This window comes from Ceratotherium simum, chromosome 3 (assembly GCF_057802395.1).
Source record: "Ceratotherium simum simum isolate JZ-2026a chromosome 3, ASM5780239v1, whole genome shotgun sequence".
In the NCBI taxonomy this organism is placed as follows: Eukaryota; Metazoa; Chordata; class Mammalia; order Perissodactyla; family Rhinocerotidae; genus Ceratotherium; species Ceratotherium simum.
The window spans coordinates 61,568,867-61,590,055 of NC_141902.1; the positions used below are offsets into that span (position 1 = coordinate 61,568,867).

Consider the following 21,189-nt stretch of genomic DNA (forward strand, 5'->3'; position numbering starts at 1 on the left):
ATAAGTTGTTTATCCATTTCTCAATTGATGGACATGTAGATTGTTTAGTTTTGTGCTATCATGAATAAAGCTGCTAAGATATTTACATTTTGCCTATGGATATACCAGTTTTGTGGACATGTTTTCATTTCTCTTAGATAAATACTTAGGACTAGGATTACTGGGTCACGTGATAAGCATATGGAAACAGATTGGCAATTTCTTGTAAAGTGCATATACCATTTTTACATTCTCACCAACAATGTATGTGATTTTGAGTTGTTCCCCATCCTTACTAGCACTTGGTATTGTCAAGCTGCTTTGATTTTAGCTGTTTTGGTCAATATGTAGTAGTATCTCATTGTGGTTTTAATTTGCATTCCTAATGACTAATGCTGTTTAGCATCTTTTCATGTGCTTATTTGCCATCCTAATAGCTTGTTTGATGAAATGGCTGTTCAAATCTTTCCTCTGTTTCTCTTTATAGTTTGTGTATTTTGTATACTATGAAATCTTTGCCTAACCCAAGATTACAAATACTTTTTTTCTAGAAGTTTTATTGTTTTAGCTCTTAGTTTTAGGTCTGTAATTCACTTTAAGCTAATTTTTGTATACGATGCAAGGTAAGGTTAGAGGTTTATTTTCTCCCATATAGATACCCAATTGGTCCAACAACAGTTTTTAAAAAGACTGTCTTGGAGCCTGCCCCATGGCCTAGTGGTTAAGTTCAGCACGCTCTGCTTTGGTGGCCCAGGTTCAGTTCCCGGATGCAGACCCATACCACTTGTTGGTGGCTGTGCTGTGGTGGCGACCTACATACAAAATAGAGGAATATTGGCACCGATCTTAGCTCAGGGCGAATCTTCCTCAAGCCAAAAGAGGAAGAATTGATAACAGATGTTAGCTCAGCGTGAATCTTCCTTAGCGGGAAAAAAAAAAAAAAAAAGACTGTCTTTTCCTCCATTTAATTACCTTGGCACCTTTGCAAAAACCAGTTGACAACAGATGTATGAATCTATTTCTGTTATTTTCCATTGACATATATGTCTATCTTTATGCCAGTACTACAGTCTTGATTATTGTAGCTTGATAGTAAGTCTTGAAATCAGGTAGAGTCCTCCAACTCTGTTTTTTTTTCCCTTTTTTTCCAGAATTGTTTTGACTAAGTCAAACAATTCTAAGTCCAATATATATATAAAAAATACATGGTGACCAAATAGAGTTTATTCCAGGAATATGAGGTTGATACAACTTTTGAAATCAATCAGTATAATTCACCTTCTCAACAAACTAAAAAAGAAAAAAATCATCTCCATAGATGCAGAAAAAGCATTTGGTTAAATTCAGTATGCATTCATTCATGATAAAACTCTCAGCAAAATAGAAAGAGAAGGTAACTGCCTTGGTGAAATAAAGTGTATTTACAGAAAGCTGTTAGCTAATATCATAGTTAATGGTGAAAAATTGAATGCTTCACCCTTAAGTTTGGGAACAAGGCAAGAATATCTGCTCTTAATAAGTCTATTCGGCATTGCCCTTGAGATCCTAGCCAGCACAATAAGGCAAGAAAAAAGAAGCATACAGATTAGAAATGAATAAATAATTTTTGTCTTAATTCTTGTTTCTATGAGATGACCTCATTGTCTATGTAGAAAAAATCCCAAAGAATCTAGAAAAAAGCTACTAGAGCTAATACGTGAATTTAGGAAAGCTGTGGAATACACTGTCAGTTTATAAAAATCAATTGTACTTCTATTAGCAATGAACAACTGGAAATTGAAATTCAAAAAACAAGAATTTTTGGTATAACATCCAAAAATATGAAATACTTAGGGATAGGTGCACATATCAAATATGTGCACAAATATGTGCAAGATTTGTATGCTGAAAACTACAAAACATTGCTGAGAGAAGTTAAAATAAGACTTGAATAATGGAGAGATGTACCATGTTAATGGATCAGAACACTCAGTATTGTTATTGGGGAGATGTCAGTTCCTTACTTCTCTCTACGTGGATCTGTAGATTAAACTTAATCCAACCGAGATCTTGGTAGGTTCTTTAAAAGTATCTTCACATGAAGAATCCTGTGAAGTACCTTTAATTAGAATAAATAACTGCCTCTAATTAAAAAAAAAAACAAAACAGTATCTTTACATGAAAGGATTAACTAAGATTGAGTCTGTAATGGCAAAGGTGAAAGGCAAACCTTTTTTTTTTTTTAATAGAAATTGACCAGCTGATTCTAAAATAATTTCAGAAAATTCTCCCACCTCTGAAAATGAATGTACAAATCACATTTATTTTAAGTAGCAATAGCTAATATTTATTGAGTATAATGTTAGGTTATTTTAAAGCGTTTTATGTGTATTAACTAATTTAATCCTTAGAATAGTGCTATGAAGTACTATTATTCCCATTTACAAGATGATGAAACTGAGGCAAAGAGAGGTTAAATGACTTGACTAAGGCTGAATTCTAACCTAGTCTGGCTGTAGATCCTGTATTGTTAACAGCTACCTCAGGTTGCCTCTCCTGTTTTGATTTGTTTTCAAAGTACTAAATACTGAATTTTATTTTGCCTAAGGCTGATATTGTGATCTATGGTGTTGCTTCATTTAAGTGGAAGTTTAGACAAAACCCAAAGTCAGTTACTGTTCCCATTGTTGTGTGTATGGTGAGTGCTGGAGGGGTGGTTAGTGAAGGCATTTAGAATGGTTAATAATCATATTAGAATTCTATTTACATATTTATTTTGTGTGGCAATTATTTGTTATCTTTAAAAAGATACTGTTCGTTAAATGTTTCTTTATAAGAAAGGATTGACTAAGATTGGGTGTATAACGGCAAAGGCATGCTTTTCATAATTTACATATGATATTAAGTGGCATAAGTGATGTGATGACTATATTTTCCAAACTAAAACTTAGGAATTTTATGCCTTTTCAGGTGTGAGAGGCAGCCTATGAGTTATATAGATTTTAAAATTTTGGAATTTCCAGGCCATGAAATGACTTTTTCGTCTGGCATTAGAATCACATCTGGAGCTTAAAAACTACCCGTTGGTGTCCCTTTTCCCCGTTCTGATTTCAGTGGGTAGTTATAAGTTAAAAGCTCTATAGGTAGTTCTGATATGCGTCTTAGATGAGATCCACTAATTTATGGAGACAGTTGGATAGAATATCTAAGATTTGGACCATCTCAAAAAATCCAGACTGTATGATCACCATGTTTAATAAAGGCAGGATTCTTACTTCTTATAAATGGTTGTTAGCACAACAGATGTCTACTGTGAAATCATTCTTCCTTATCTGAGTAGTTTTCCCCACCCCGTTTTCTTTACTATATGTTAACTATCTGGTCACACTTAGTTGTGCCACAGCTCTGAAATTCAGTGATTGACTATATGTACACAACCACTCCACTTGGCCCGCCTTATACATATAGATTTTAAAGTTATTGTGGAACAATTTCCAAAATTATTGGAATATTACATTTAGGCATTTCCAGTCTCACTTCTGTGTTGAAGTTTAATTGAAATTCTAAATTGAGGTTTTCAGAAGTAACAGATACTCAGGATTCCAGATAAGTATAAAGGTCCTTGTTACATTAGGTTGATGGAGAATAACAGAATAGTCATTAAAAGTAAAACTCTTAGTGCCTCCTCTCTTAAGAACCGTAGAAAGTGTGAACTAAAAAGACTTAGAGGGGCCAGCATGGTGGCATAGCGGTTAAGTTTGTGTGTTCTGCTTTGACGGCCCGGGGTTCGCTGGTTCCGATCCTGGGTGTGAACCTACTCACCGCTCATCAAGCCATGCTGAGTCAGCATCCTGTATAGAAGAGCTACAGCTCTACAGCTATGATACACAACTATGTACTGGGGCTTTGGGGAGAAAAAAGAAAAAGAGAAAGGTTGGCAACAGATATTAGCTTAGGCCCAATCTTTCTCAAAAAAAAAAAAAAGACTTAGAGATTATCTACTGTGGGTTCCTATTTTGCTGGAAGTAAAATTAAGCTCAGAGAGGATTGACTTGCCAAAGGTAGTATAATTAGTTTATGGTAGTATAATTTATTTATTAGTATAAATAAATGTAAAACTCAAATAATTATATGGTAAAAAAGCAATTGAACTTTTTTCTTTTCATAATTTGAAATTAGAATTAATGTGTTTTACAAAAATAAATATTTTATTACCCAAGCTTTGGCAAAAATTTTAAATGTTAGTTTTATTGTCGCTATTTATGAATTTCTTTTAAAATAATGTCTGCCATCAGTTGAATATGTCAACTTGCTATAGAAATTTCATTTGTTACTGCAGTGTAGTTTTAGTTCTGTGGGTGAGAAATAGGAAACTTACAGGAAATGTAGTCAGTCTATAGATATACAGTTGTTTTCCTTCCTTTGCTTATTGTAGAAATTATAAACCATATAATTGTTTTTATCTTTCAATTGATTGGAAAATAATGGAGCAGATTATTTTTTACTTCCTTTTTTTTTAAGGTTTCTCATTTTAAGTTCCTCATTTTTTTCTTTTGTTGCGTCAACGATGTATCTTTAATAAACTTGTTCTGTTTGTTTGTTTTCTCTTCAATGAATGTCAGTTAAAGAAAAATTGACTGCGGATCCAGACAGTGAAATAGCTACAACCAGCCTAAGGGTTTCTCTACTATGTCCAGTAAGTGTTAACTAATAACTTGCTTTCCAGAAGATTTAACATACATTTTCTGTTTTTATTAAGTATTTCCAGTATTTGAGAAATTCTCTTTACTTTTGAAATATGCCTACCTTTACGAAAAGTTAGGAAAACATTATTTAGTCATAGGATTTGTAATCTAAACAAATTTATAAGTCTATAAAAATTTTCTATTCTTAGATATATTTAAGTATTGCTTGTGATTAATGACTCTCTCTCAGATTAAGTGTGAAATCTCCAAATAAGAAATGTTGGTTATCTCGGTTTATTTATAAAAATTTCATTTTTATAGCATCTTTGTAGATAAAAATCTGGCCATGATTACCCACACATTCAATTGAATGATTTTGCCAACAATGACTACATTATGAGAATCCACCAGTTAAAAATTATTCTATTTAACCTGAATAATTGAATTGGTTATGCATATGAAAATAACCTAGAAATATTTTTAAACCAGAAATTGAGGTCAAAATCAATCTTTTGTACAAAATAAATATAAGGCCCAAGACATCCCAAATGATTAAACGTGTAGTGAAAAAGTTTCCAAAAAATGTGTTGTTAAGGCTTATTTCTTAACTAATTTGATGTTAGGTCCTCCAGTAGTAGGAATAGTAATTGAATGTGGCTTTCATACAAAAATATGTGAAAAACTAAGAGTAAATTACTTTGACATTTTGATTACCGTTTTTCCTATAATTAATCAAGTTAATCATATCTAAATTGGGGAGAAACTATGAAGAATAAGAGGACACAACTGTTTCCTAGTTTGCCTGGATTGTTCGGGCAGGCCTGATATTGAAAGCTTTTAATATTGATATCCTATGAATCTAAGATGAAGATGAAGTCATATCCTTAAAAAAACAAAGAATTTAAACAGAAATTAGATGTTATTTGTCCTACATCTTAGTATTTTGTAATTTATAAAACCTCAAATACAATATGAAAAAGTTATTAGCTCATGAATTAGTTTATAATACTGTACTTTATGTAGCTCTTTTCAACAAAAACTTTTATTTTATAATTGCTAAGGGATCTCCTGTTCTTTATTAAACTTTTGTAAATTACTGAAAAAATACAATGAAGTTAATAAGCACCAAATTCTATCATTTTATGTATATCTTTCTATCTTTTTATTCCTTACTATAGCCAATCTTTTTCTTATGGAAAGTATTTTGACTTTAGGCTTTTTATATTATTACTAAAAATTCTTTCCCAAATATGTGATGTAATCATTTACGGAACTGAAGGGAGAAAGAAACAGCAACACAATAATAGCAGGAGACTTAGATACCTCACTTTCAGTTAGGATAGTTAGAACAACCAGATAGAAGGTCAATAAGGAAGCAGAGGACTTAAACAACAGTATAGACCAACTGGGTCTAACAGACATATACAGAATACCAAACAGCAGCAGATACACATTCCTCTCAAGTACACACAGAACATTCTCCAAGATAGACCACGTTAGGCCACAAAACAAGTCTTAGCAAATTTAAGATGAAAATCATATAAAGTATCTTCTCCTCTGACCACAGTGGGATGAAGCTAGAAATCAATAGCAGAAGCAAAACAGGAAAATCCACAAATATGTGGAAATTAAACAGCACACTCTTAAGCAACCAGTGGGTCAAAGAAGAAATTACAAGGAAATTTAGAAAATAGCAAGAGACAAATGAAAATAAACACAATATACCAAAACTTATGGGATGTAGCAAAAGCAGTAGGAAGAGGGAAGTTTAAGCAGTAAATGCTTACATTAAAAAAGAAGGATCTCGGGCCAGCCCCGTGGCTTGGCGGTTGAGTGCTTGCTCTCCGCTGCTGGCGGCCCGGGTTCGGGTCCCGGGCGTGCGCCGACGCACCGCTTGTCCGGCCATGCTGGGGCCGCGTCCCACATGCAGCGGCTGGAGGGATGTGCAGCTGTGACATGCAGCTATCTGCTGGGGCTTTGGGGGGAAAATAAATAAATAAATAAGTGCGCCAACGCACCGCTTGTCCGGCCATGCTGGGGCCGCGTCCCACGTGCAGCGGCTGGAGGGATGTGCAGCTGCGACATGCAGCTGTCTGCTGGGGCTTTGGGGGGGAAATAAATAAATAAACAAATAAATAAAATAAAATAAAATAAAATAAAAAGAAGGATCTCAAATCAACAACTTAATCTTACACCTTAAGAAACTGGAAAAAGAAAAACAAACAAAACCCAAAGTCAGCAGAAGGAAGGAAATAATTAAAGATCAGAGGAGAGATAAATAAATCAAAGAGAGAGAATAGAAAAAAAAAATCCATGAGACCAAGAGTTAGTTTTTTGAAAAGATCAACAAAATTGACAAATTCTTAGCTAGACTAAGAAAAAAAGAGGGAAGACTCAAATAGCTGAAATTAGAAATGAAAGAGGAGACATTACAACTGATGTCACAGAAATAAAAAGGATTATAAGAGACTACTATAAACAATTATATGCCAACAAATTGGATAACCTAGAAGCAATGGATAAATTTCTAGAAACAAACAACCTACCAAGACTGAATCACGAGGAAATAAGAAATCTGAGCAAACCTATAACTAGTGAGGAGATTGAAGCAGCAATCAGAAACCTCCCAACAAAGAAAAGCCCAGGGCCCCATAACTTCATTGGAGAATCCTATCGAATATTTAAAGAAGAATTAACACCAGTCCTTTTCAGACTCTTCCAGTGAATTGAAGAAGGAATACTCCCAAACTCATTCTATGAGTCCAGCATTACCCTGATACCAAAAACAGCCAAAGACACAACAACAACAAAAAAAGGAAATTCATACCAGTGTCTCTGATGAATATTAATGCCAAAACCCTACACAAAATACTAGCAAACTGAATTCAGGAGCACATTAAAAGGATCATATACCGTGACCAAGTGGGATTTATAGGTGGAATGTAAGGATGGTTCAACATGTGATAATCATGTGTAATATACCACATTAACAAAAGGAAGAACGAAAGCCACATGATTGTCTCAATGCAGAAAAAGCATTTGACAAAATTCAACACCCTTTTATGACTAAAACACTCATCAAACTAGGATTAGAAGGAAGCTTCCTCATCATAATAAAAACTATATATGAAAAGACGGCAGCCAGCTTTCGGTCGTCAGCATCATGGCAGAGTAAGCTTTCCTGTAAACTCTTCCCCTGATGAGATAGAACAAAAGAACAGTCACAGACCAACAACGGACTCCTAGACAGCAAAAAGGAAGATTGGAAAGATCCACACTGCCACACAGCTGAGAGTGGACATGCTGGAGCCCCCGGAGGAATTAGGGAGAGGTAAGGAGAAATCCTGTCCCTCCCCATCAGATCAGCGATCCAGGTCCGTGTGGCTCCCAGAGAGGGGGGAGGGGCGGCCCTCTGCAGGGAAACTGTAGCTCTTCGGGCTCTCTCAGCCAATGGGAAACTCCCACACAGAGGACTCAGAACTGCTACAGGGGTGCCATCCACATCTGAGCACCCCAGGAGAGCGGATAACGAGGGGTGAGCGAGAAGCCCCCCACGCCAGGGACCCAGCAGGCAAGAGAGAGAGCACACCCCTCCACATGCCTGACACTGAAGCTTAGCCGACCAGACCAGACCGAGTGGCTGGCTGATCGCAGCTAGCAGCCGGGTCAGAGCACAGGGGGTCAGATTACACAGCCCTTAACCCCCACACGGTGGCGGCGGGTGGAAATTGCAACCAGATATTTCCAGGATGGGGAAAAAACAAAGCCAATATAGGAACCACAGTGCAAAGGTACGTGAAATCACCAGACCAGAAGAAAATGACAAGCACCCAGAAACCAACCCTGAAGGCACAGAAATCCATAACCTAAACGACAGAGATTTCAAAATAGCTATCATAAAAACACTCAACGAAATACAGGATGACACAGACAAACAATTCAACGAGATAAGGAGTTTCTTCACAAAAGAGATTGAAATCATAAAGAAAAACCAATCAGTACTGATGGAGGTGAAGAACACAATGGAGGAGATAAAGGAGAATCTGGAATCTTTAAAGAACAGAGCTGACAATATGGAGGAAAGAATTAGCATTATAGAGGATAGGAATACAGATATGCTCCAGATGGAAGACGAGAGAGAACTAAGACTAAAAAGAAATGAAGAAAGTCTCCGAAAAATATCTGACTCTTATTAGGAAATGTAACATAAGAATTATAGGTATTCCTGAGGGAGAAGAAAGGGAAAGAGGAACAGAGAGCCTATTCAAGGAAATAATAGCTGAGAACTTCCCAAATCTGGGGAAGGAGCAGGAAATACCAGTAAGTGAAGCCAATAGGTCGCCTAAATACATCAACAGGCAAAGACCCACTCCACAACATACAGTGGTAAGGCTGGCTAAAGTCAATGACAAACAATATTAAGGGCAACTTGACAAAAACAAAAAATAATGTACAAAAGAACTCCCATCAGGCTCTCAGCAGATTTCTCAACAGAAACTTTACAGGCTAGGAGAGACTGGAATGATATATTCAAAATACTGAAAGACAAAAACTTTCAGCCAAGAATACTCTATCCAGCAAAAATATCCTTCAAATATGATGGAGAAATAGTAACTTTCCCAGATAAACAAAAGCTAAGGGAGTTCATGGCCACGAGACCCCCACTACAAGAAATACTCAAGAAGGCCCTCAGGCCTGAAAAAAAGAAGAGAAAGGGAATACAAAGCTTGGAGCAAGGAGAAAAATAGGTAGACAAAATCAGAAAAAGAGTAGATCTTTACCGGAATAGGTTAGCAACCACTTAAATACCAAAATCAAAGATCAAAGGAAGGAAATCACCAAAAATCATCACTGTGAACACACACCCACAACACAAGGTAGCATAAGGTATAACAAGAACGACTTAGAAGGGAAAGAGGAACGAGATTGAATTGACTTAGTATAAGGAAATAAGAGGCCATCAGTTAATGGACTATCTCATACACAAGATTTTTTATACAAACCTCAAGTTAACCACTAAACAAATAATCAAAACAAAATCACATATGATAAACAAAGAGAAAACTAGAAGAGTCATAAGACAGAACAACCAAACTGATTTGGCAGTCTGAAACAAATGGGACAAGAAACAAAGGAAATGCAAAAGAACCAGAAAATAAGTGACAAAACAGCAATATTAAGCCCTCATATATCAATAATTACCCTAAATGTAAATGGATTTAACTCTCCAACCAAAGATACAGAGTGGCAGGATGGATTAAAAAGCAAGACCCAACAATATGCTGCCTCCAGGAAACACATCTCAGCTCTAAAGACAAGCACAGGCTCCGAGTGAAAGGATGGAAGACAATACTCCAAGCTTATGGCAAACAAAAGAAAGCAGGTTTTGCCATACTCATATCAGACAAAGTAGACTTCAAGATAAAACAGGTTAAGAGAGACAGAGAAGGGCCGTATATCGTGATAAAAGGGACACTACACCAAGAAGACATATCAATTATAAATATATATGCACCCAACATACAACCACCAAAGTACATAAAGCAACTATTAACAAACCTAAAAGAGACGTTAACAACAACACGATAATAGTAGGGGATCTTAATATCTCACTTACACCCATGGATAGATCATCCAGACAAAAAGTCAATAAAGAAACAGTGGACTTAAATGAAAAACTGGACAAGATGGACCTAGTAGACATATACAGAGCACGCCATCCAAAAACAGCTGACTACACATTTTTCTCAAGCACACATGGAACATTCTCAAGGATAGACCATATGTTGGGAAACAAAGCAAACCTCAATAAATTTAAGAAGATTGAAATCATAACAAGCATTTTTTCAGACCATAATGCTATGAAACTGGAAATCAACCACAAGAAAAAAACTGGGAAAGTGACAAAAATGTGGAGATTAAACAACATGCTACTGAGCAACCAATGGATCATTGATTAAATTAAAGGAGAAATCAAAAAATATCTGGAAACAAACGAAAATGAAAATATGCCATACCAAATCATATGGGATGCAGCAATAGCAGTCCTGAGAGGGAAACTCATAGCGATACAAGCCCACCTTAACAAACAAGAAAAAGCCCAAATAAGCAACCTTAAGTTACACCTAACAGAACTAGAAAAAGAAGAACAAACAAAGGCCAAAGTCAGCAGAAGGAGAGAAATAATAAAAATCAGAGTAGAAATAAATGAACTTGAGACCAAAAAAAAAACAGTAGAAAGGATTAATGAAACAAAGAGTTGGTTCTTTGAGAAGATAAACAAAATTGACAAACCCTTAGCCAGACTTACTAAGAAAAAAAGAGAAAAGGCTCAAATAAATTAGAAATGAAAGAGGAGAAATTACAACGGATACCACAGAAATACAAAGGATTATAAGAGAATACTATGAGAAATTACATGCCAACAAATTGGACAATCTAGAAGAAATGGATAAATTTCTTAGACTCATACAACCTCCCAAAACTGAACCAAGAAGAAATGGAGAATCTGAATAGACCAATCACAAGTAAAGAGATTGAAGTAGTAATCCAAAACCTCCCAAAAAAGAAAAGTCCAGGACCAGATGGCTTCTCTGGTGAATTTACCAAACATTCAAAGAAGATTTAATACCCATCCTTCTCAAACTATTCCTAACTCACTCTACAAGGCCAACATCACCCTAATACCAAAGCCAAACAAAGACAATACAAAGAAGGAAAATTACAGGCCAATATCGCTGATGAACATAGGTGCAAAAATCCTCAACAAAATATTGGCAAACCGAATACAGCAATACATTAAAAAGATCATACACCATGATCAAGTGGGATTTATACTAGGGACGCAGGGATGGTTCAACATCCTCAAATCGATCAACATGATACACTGCATCAACAAAACAATAAAAACCGCATGGTCATCTCAATAGATGCAGAGAAGGCATTTGACAAGATACAACATCCACTTATGATCAAAACTCTCAACAAAATGGGTATAGAAAGAAAGTACCTCAACATAATAAAGGCTATTTATGACAGACCCACAGCCAACATCACACTCAACAGGGAAAGGCTGAAAGCCATTCCTCTGAGAACAGGAACAAGACAAGGCTGCCCACTCTGACCACTCTTATTCAACATAGTACTGGAGGTTTTGGCCAGAGCAATTAGGCAAGAAAAAGGAATAAAAGGAATCCAAATAGGCAATGAAGAAGTGAAACTCTCACTATTTGCAGACGACATGACTTTATATATAGAAAACCCTAAAGAATCCATTGGAAAACTATTAGAAATAATCAACAACTACAGCAAAGTCGTAGGGTACAAAGTCAATCTACAAAAATCAGTTGCATTTCTGTATGCTAATAACGAACTAACAGAAAGAGAGCTCAAAAAGATAATATCATTTACAATTGCATCAAAAAGAATAAAATATCTAGGAGTAAATCTTACCAAGGAGGTGAAAGACCTATACAATGAAAACTACAAGACATTATTGAAAGAAATCGATGATGATGTAAAGAAATGGAAAGACATCCCATGCACATGGATTGGAAGAATAAACATAGTTAAAATGTCTATATTACCTAAAGCAATCTATGGATTCAATGCAATCCCAATCAGAATCCCAATGACATTCTTCACAGAAATAGAAAAATGAATGCTAAAATTCATAGGGGGCAACAGAAGACCCCAAATAGCTAAAGCAATCCTAAGAAAAAAGAACAAAGCTGGAGACATCACAATCCCTGACTACAAAACATGCTACAAAGCAACAGTAATCAAAACAGCATGGTACTGGTACAAAAACAGACACACGGATCAATGAAACAGAATTGAAAGCCCGGAAATAAAACTACACATATACGGACAGCTAATTTTCCACAAAGGAGCTAAGAACATACAATGGAGAAAGGAAAGTCGCTTCAATAAATGGTGTTGGGAAAACTGGACAGCCACATGCAAAAGAATGAAAGTGGACCATCTGCTATTGCCATTCACAAAAATTAACTCAAAATGGATCAAAGACCTGAAGGTGAGACCTGAAACTATAAAACTCATAGAAGAAAATATAGGCAACACACTATTTGACATTGGTCATAAAGGAATCTTTTTGGATGATATGCCTACCCAGACTAGGGAAACTAAAGAAAAAATAAGCAAGTGGGTCTTTATCAGATTAAAGAGCTTCTACAAGACAAATGAAACCAGAATTAAGATGAACAGACAACCCACCAGCTGGGAGAGAATATTTGTGAAACATATATCTGACAAGGGGTGAATCTCTGTAATGTATAAAGAACTCACACAACTGAACAACAAAAAAACAAACAACCCGATCAAAAAATGGACAGAGGAAATGAACAGACACTTCTCCAAAGAAGATATACAGATGGCCAGTAGGCACATGAAAAGATGTTCAACATCACTAATCATCAGGGAAATGCAAATCAAAACAACACTAAGATACCACCTCATGCCTGTTAGAATGGCTGTAATCACCAAGACAAAAAACAACAAATGTTGGAGAGGATGTGGAGAAACAGGAACCTTCATACACAGCTGGTGGGAATGCAAACTGGTGCAGCCTCTATGGAAAACGGTATGGAGAGTTTTCAAAAAATTAAAAATAGAAATACCCTGTGATCCAGCTATCCCACTACTGGGAATCTATCCAACGAACCTGAAACCAACAATCCAAAGATGCTTATGCACCCCTGTGTTCATTGCAGCATTATTCACTATAGCCAAGAAGTGGAAGCAACGCAAGTGTCCCTCGACTGATGATTGGATCAAGAAGACGTGGCAGGGCTGGCCTGGTGGCGTGGCGCAAGTGGTTAAGTGCGCACACTCTGCTGTGGCAGCCTGGGGTTTGCCGGTTCAGATCCCGGCCGTGCACTGATGCACCGCTTGTCAAGCCATGCTGTGGCGGTGTCCCATATAAAGTGGAGGAAGATGGGCATGGATGTTAGCCCAGGCTCAGTCTTCCTCAGCAAAAAGAGGAGTATTGGCAGATGTTAGCTCAGGGCCGATCTTCCTCACAAAAATAAAAAGAAGAAGAAGAAGATGGCGTGGTGTGTGTGTGTGTGTGTGTGTGTATATATATATATATATATATATATATATATATATATATACACAATGGAATACTACGCGGCCATAAAAAAGACAAAATCTTCCCATTTGCAACAACCTGGATGGACCTGGATTATGTTAAGTGAAATAAGCCAGAAAGAGAAAGACAAACACTGTATTATCTCACTCATATGTGGAAGATAAACCAACACATGGACAGAGAAAACTGTATTGTGGTTACCAGGAGCAATGGGGTTAGGGGGTGGGCACAAGGGGTGAAGGGAGACATATATATGGTGATGGACAAACAAAAATGTACAACCAAAAATTTCACAATGTTATAAACTATTAAAACATCAACAAAAAAAAAAGACAAGTGGGACTTTATCAGATTAAAGAGGTTCTATAAGACGAATGAAACCAGAATCAAGATGAACAGACAACCCACCAGCTGGGAGAGAATACTTGCAAAACGTACATCTGACAAGGGGTTGATCTCCGTAATATATAAAGAACTCACACAACTGAACAACAAAAAAACAAACAACTCTATCAAAAAATGGGCAGAGGAAATGAACAGACACTTCTCCAAAGAAGACATACAGATGGCCGATAGGCACATGAAAAGGTGTTCAACATCACTAATCATCAGGGAAATGCAAATCAAAACAACACTAAGATATCATCTCACACCTGTTAGAATGGCTATAATCACCAAAACAAAAAACAACAAATGTTGGAGAGGATGTGGAGAAACAGGAACCCTCATACACAGCTGGTGGGAATGCAAACTGGTGCAGCCTCTATGGAAAACAGTGTGGAGATTCCTCAAAGAATTAAAAATAGAGATGCCCTATGACCCAGCCATCCCACTACTGGGAATCTATCCAACGAACCTGAAATCAACAATCCAAAGAGGCTTATGCACCCCTACGTTCATTGCAGCATTATTCACCATAGCCAAGAAGTGGAAGCAACGCAAGTGTCCCGCGACTGACGATTGGATTAAGAAAATGTGGTGTATATATATACAATGGAATACTTAACTCAGCCATAAAAAAAGACAAAATCGTCCCATTTGCAACAACATGGATGGGCCTGGAGGGTATTATGTTAAGTGAAGTAAGCCAGAAGGAGAAAGACAAACACTGTATGATCTCACTCATATGTGGAATATAAACCAACACATGGACAAAGAAAACTGCATTGTGGTTACCAGGGGCAATGGCTGTGGGAGGTGGGCACAAGGGGTGAAGGGAGTCATATATATGGTGATGGACAAACAAAAATGTACAACCCAAAATTTCACAATGTTATAAACTATTAAAACGTCAATTAAAAAAAAAAAAGACAGCGGCAAGCATCTTATTTAATGTGGAAAGACTGCAAGCTCTTCCTCTCAGATCAGGAACAAGACAAGGATGCCCACTGTCACCATGACTATTCAACATAGTACTGGAAGTTCTAGCCAGAGCAATTAGACAAGAAAAATGAATAAGGCATGCGAATTGGAAAGGAAGATGTAAAATGATCTCTGTTTGCAGATGACATGATCTTTTATGTAGAAAACCCTAAAGATTCCACAAAAATGGTAAGAAGTAATAAACCAATTCAGTAAAGTTGCAGGACAAAATCAATGGTCAAAAATTTGTTACATTTCCATATGCTAACAATGACCAATCTGAAAAGGAAATTAAGAAAACAATCCCATCAAAAAGGATAAAATATTTAGGAATAAACTTAAACAAGGAGATGAAAGACTTGTACATTAAAAAACTGCAAAACATAACTAAGAGAATTCAAAGAGGCTAGAAATAAATGGAAAGACATCCCGTACCCATGGATTGGAAGACTTAATGTTATTAAAATGTCCCTACTACCAAAATGACCTACAGGTTCGGTGCAATCACTATCAAAATCCCAGTGGCATTTTTTTGCAGAAATAGGAAAAAAACATCCTAAAATTCCTATGGAATCTCAAAGGACCTCGAATAGCCAAAACAAGCTTTTAATGAGAACAAAGTTTGCGGCCTCACACACCCTGATTTGAAAACATACTACAAAGTAACAGTAAATAAGATGGTGTGGGACTGATGTAAAGATAGATATTATAGACCAATGGAACAGAATAGAGAACCCAGAAACAAACTCTTACATATATGGCCAAATGACTTTCAACAAGGGTGCCAAGAACATACAATGGGGAAAAGACAGTCTCTTCAGCAAATGGCATTGGGAAAACTGCATGTTCACAAGCAGAATAATGAAGCTGGACCCTTTACACCATAGGCGAAAATTAACTCAAAATGGATTAGAGACCTAAAATGTAAGACCTTAAAACTATTAAACTCCTAGAAGAAAACATAGGGAAAAAGCCTTAATTGAATTTGGCAGTGATTTCTTGGATATGACACCAAAAGTGCAGGCAAAAATAGACAAATGGGACTACACCAAACGTAGAAACTTCTACGTGTCAAAGGAAACACTCAGCAGAGTGAAAAGAGAACCTATGGAATGGGAGAAAATAACTGCGAATCATATATCTGATAAGGGGTTAAAACGCAGAATATATAAGGAACGTCTACAACTCAACAACAACAAAACCAACAACCTGATTAAAAAATGGGCAAAGGACTTGAATAGACATTTCTCCAAGGAAGAGATACAAATGGCCAACAAACACACAAAATGATGTTCAACTTCACTGATCATTAAGGAAATGCAAATCAAAACCAGAGGAGATATCACTTCACACCCATCGGGATGGCCACTATCAAAAGATCAGAAGGTGGGGCCGGCCTGATGGTGTACTGGTTAAGTTCTTGTGCTCTGTTTTGGCAGCCGGGGGTTCACTGGTTTGGATCCTGGGTGCAAACCTACTCACCACTCATCAAGCCTTGCTGAGGTGGTATCCCACATAGAGCAACTATGTACAACTATGACATACTACTATCTCCTGGGGCTTTGGGGAGAAAAAAGGAAAAAAAGGAGGAAGATTGGCAACAGATGTTACCTCAGGGCCAATCTTCCTCAAAAAAAAAAAAAAGCCATAGAACATATTTAAAAAAAAAAAAAGAACATAAAATATGAAGTGTTGGTGAGGATGCAGAGGCACTGGAACCCTTGAGTACTATTGATGGGAAGGTAAAATGCTGCAGTTGTTATGGAAAACAGTATGGAGGTCCCTCAAAAAATTAAAACTAGAAGTACTATATGATCCAGCAATTCCTCTTCTGGATGTATAGTCAGAAGAATTCAAAGCAGGATCTCAGAGAGATAATTTGCACACCCATGTTCAGCACAACATTATTCACAATAGCCAAGAGGTGGAAGCAACCCAAATGTCAATCAAGAGATGAATGGATAAAGAAAATGTGGTATACACATACAGTGAAATATTATGCGGAATTAAAAAAGGAAATCCTGTCATATACTACAACATGGATAAACTTCGAGAACATTATGATAAGCAAAATAAACCAGTCACAAAAGCATAAATGCTGTATGATTCTACACATATGAATTATCTAAACTAGTCAGTATCATAGAAACAGAAAGTAGAAAGATGATTACCAAGGGCTGGGGGGAGGGGGAATTAGCATTTAGTGAGTATAGTGTTTCAGTGTTGCAAGATGAAAAAGTTCTAGAGATCTGTTGCAAAACAGTGTGAATATACTTACTACTCAGTTGCACACTTAAAAATGGTTAAGGTGGTAAATTTAACGTTACATGTTTTTTACCACAATAAAAAATATTGGCCGGGGTAGGGGGAAGGTGGATTCTTAAGTAACCAGATAAATGTTATAACAGATTGTGGTGTAAAGGAAACTGGTATTTTTTAACATTTAGAAAAATGGTTCCCATACCAGGTAAGTGGAGAGTGCAAAGAAGGCAAAGATAAAAAAAAAAAGATACATACTTATCCTACTCTCTTTCCCCAAAATCCGAGTTTATCCACCTTCCCCCTCCACATGATTCCTTGTCACTCCATTCCATTATAAAACACCAGTTCAGAGAATATGAGTAATTTAGAAAAGTGCATAAGCCTCATTTTCCACTTAAATCACTGGAAGAAGTCTTATTTTTCTGCAATCCCATTTTACAAGTATTTACAGTTGTGCTGATATATATGATGTTTATATCATTCAGCATTTAAACGAAGCATTCATATAAATAAGCACTACAATATGAATCTTGACTTTTTATTTATAGAACTAGTTTTGAATTTTATAGTACAGGTGATCTTCTCTGTATTAGAAAATGTTAATCACATTTTGCTCCTTGCACCTCTTAATTTAGTGGGCCAGTTTTTAATTTCTCTTTCCATATCCCCCTACTCCTCCCTTTTTAGTTTCAACAGTTTTAGCAGTTTAAGTTGAGATCTGCTTTCAAAATTCAGATTATAGAAAAAACAACTATAGATATAATCCATAATTGTAATACTTTTGTGGATTTCTATTTGGCTAAAGGGACAATCCCTTTACAATTATTCTGGAACAATAAAGCAATATATTTTAGGTATGTTTTTACTCTAAAAAGTAAAACTTAGTAATGACAACTCATCTATATATCAAATTTATAGAATAATAAAAGAGATTTGTTCCCTTTGAAATATGTAAATATGGTGTCTGACTGTGCATTTGAATTGCCCTTGTTGTGATATACACAGCTCAAAATAAATGAGTTTCTCTTGTTTGTGTGCCATTCAGCTAAAGGCAATGAAAATAATTAAAAATGTTTTTACTCTTTGGGAATTTTTTACTTCTGATTTATTAAAAATAGAGCTAGAAGAATGTTTGAAAACCTGCTTTGTGAGATACTTCTCAGACCTATAAACTCAAATACAAGTGACTTGGAGTTGATGGAAGAAAAAAAATAAAATAAACTTCTTGGAAATTTATTTATGATGATGATGATGAAGAAAAAGATGAAGAAAAGAAATTATTCTGGGCCGGCCCCGTGGCTTAGCGGTTAAGTTCGCGTGCTCCGCTACTGGCGGCCCAGGTTCGGATTCCGGGTGCGCACCAATACACCGCTTGTCCAGCCATGCTGAGGACGTGTCCCACGTACAGCAGCTAGAAGGATGTGCAGTTATGACATACAGCTATCTACTGGGGCTTTAGGGGGAAAAAAGGAGGAAGATTGGCAATAGATGTTAGCTCAGAGCCGGTCTTCCTCAGCAAAAAGAGGAGGATTAGCACAGATGTTAGCTCAGGGCTGATCTTCCTCACAAAAAAAAAAAAAGAAAGAAAAGAATTATTCTTAATGTCACACTTTTCTTTGTACAAGGAAAAAAATATTTTTTTGACTTGTTTAAGATCCTTTTGATACAAGCTGGTTTAAACTTATGTCTAGGGAGGGCGTTCTCTCTTCTCTTGCAGCATCATCAGTTGCTAATCTAGCACTGTTATGTTATAGTAAGGTGAGTGGCATGAGAAAACTTGTTTTGGAGTTGTTTTCAGTGTTTATCTGCAAATGATGCAGATATCCACTGCGTCCTATAAAAGGAAAAGGAAAATTTGTAATTACAAGATGAAGATGTTCAAAACTCAGCATCTCTCCTGATGCCAAGTTAGAGAAATCAGTGTCTGTTTGTAGATAAGTATTTAGAATTTATTGATTGTTTTTAAAAATCAGGAATATGAGGAGGATTATCATAATAATAGTTACTTTGTGAATCTTTGAAGCAAGGCATTTGTGTGACAGCTAATAAATAGTGCATTTGAAAGTGAGCTTTTCCTTTCCTATTCCCATTTATAAATGTCCTTCCTGTGCCATTCATGTAGCAGTGTTCCTTAAAAACTCTGTTGGTAAACTTGTCAGCGTGGCTGATCATAAGGACTTAAGAGTTGCTCTCTCGTAAAGATGAACTAACAGCTGGGGATTATAGGGATGAGGATGTGTGAGATGAAGGCCTTTAGAGAATAACTGCTTTTCAGAGTATAAGTTTTATGGCCTATGGCTTGGATTCTGAAACAATCTTTTATTTTTTGTCTTCTTATCCACTATCTTCATAAACTATCAGAAGTAGCTTTCTAGTTCTGTAGTACATGAACCTTGTCTGCTATTACTGTATTTGTCTAGGGTTTTTAGTCTATGATTTCTCTACTTAGTGTTAAGGCAGTAGCAAAAATACCTGCTCAGTAAGAATTTGCACTTCACAAGTAAGTTAAGGTCTGACTTAAGATATAAAAATGTAATTTAGCACCTCCAAATAGATTGTTATTTGGAAAATGTTTCTGGACTAATGCAGCATGTCTTGGCTCATGGTAAATAGATGATTTTCCTGTTACAAGAGCTAGTTTGTTCTTTTTTGCCTTTTCATCAGGTGCTTAAGTAAATCAAATCATAAAAATTGAATAGAAGTGTAAAAAGTGGGTAATGAAGTTATTTAATAGTGTGAGCATAGAAGAGAATAACTGAGCTGGGGTTTGGGTGGGTCTCTTATTAGCTTACAAAGTGATTTGAAGCAAATATGTTTCTGTACTTTTATTAATAGTGGGTACATATATTGAGCACTTACTATGTGTCAGGCTCAGAGAGACAGACTAACATTCAAGATTTACACGGTAAGTAATGGGGTCAGGATTCAAACCTAGGTAGTCTAACTCCAGAACTCATTCTCAGAGCTGCCTCGTAAAGGGCTGCATACATCCTACACACCCTTCCTGGATGGTGCCTGCCAGAGCTGCTCAGTGTGCACACCAGAGCCTTATCAGTACACAGGGCCATCTTCCTGCTGTATAGCAGGTACATATCCAAGTGCTGAGGATAAGGAGATGAGTCCGGTGTATTTCTAGTAGGAGAAGACACACACATAAATAAATAGTATAATCATATGCAGGGTCAAGTTGGGAGCAGAGAAGGGAGCTATCAGTTTTCTCTGTGTCCCCGCTGTCCGTACTTCTGATACTGTAAACTTGCATTACTCCCTTGTCATGAGTTTGTAGCACGTTCTGGGTCCTTTTTTATTCTCCATCACTACATCCTGTTGAAGTAAGAAGGAAACAGTGTTACTTTAGAGATAGAAAAAAATGCCTGGAAAGGTTAAGTGCCTTTCCTAGAGGCACAGTAAATCATTGATACCAGAACAATAATTTAAGGCCCCAAATGACAGTTAATTTCCTTGGTAGACTAGGAAATTGCACATTTCCCTGAAATTCTTCCAAGAATCTTTTCCTCATTCAACTCATATCCTTTTCAAGCATTTATATTTTTCAAGCTTGCAAATATGTGGAAAATCTTTTCCTGGTATTTAGCAACTAATGTGGTTATTGAAAGTAGATAACTCCTATACTCTGGCCGTTGTGGCCTCTGGGCACCCCACAGCAGTAATCCAGCTGTGCTGTGTGAGGTGTCCTCCAGGGAAGGAGGTCATGCTATGGCAGGTCTCTGGGCAGCTTCTCTGCCTTGTGCCAAAGCTAGCAGTTCAGGGACCAGATGAAGCAGATTTTATTGTCCAAAGGACAGA

General features: G+C 36.6%; 1 protein-coding gene across 3 annotated transcripts in view; it reads left to right on the forward strand.

Annotated features, from left to right (window-relative positions):
* The window catches only part of PIAS1 (protein inhibitor of activated STAT 1), a 128,692-nt gene that overhangs the window by 93,171 nt on the left and 14,332 nt on the right, over positions 1-21,189 (forward strand). For all 3 annotated transcript variants that reach the window (XM_004421740.3, XM_087428590.1, XM_087428589.1), the window contains exon 8: positions 4,581-4,654. In XM_004421740.3, the coding sequence (XP_004421797.1) occupies positions 4,581-4,654 (74 nt within the window). The remainder of the gene's footprint in view (positions 1-4,580; positions 4,655-21,189) is intronic.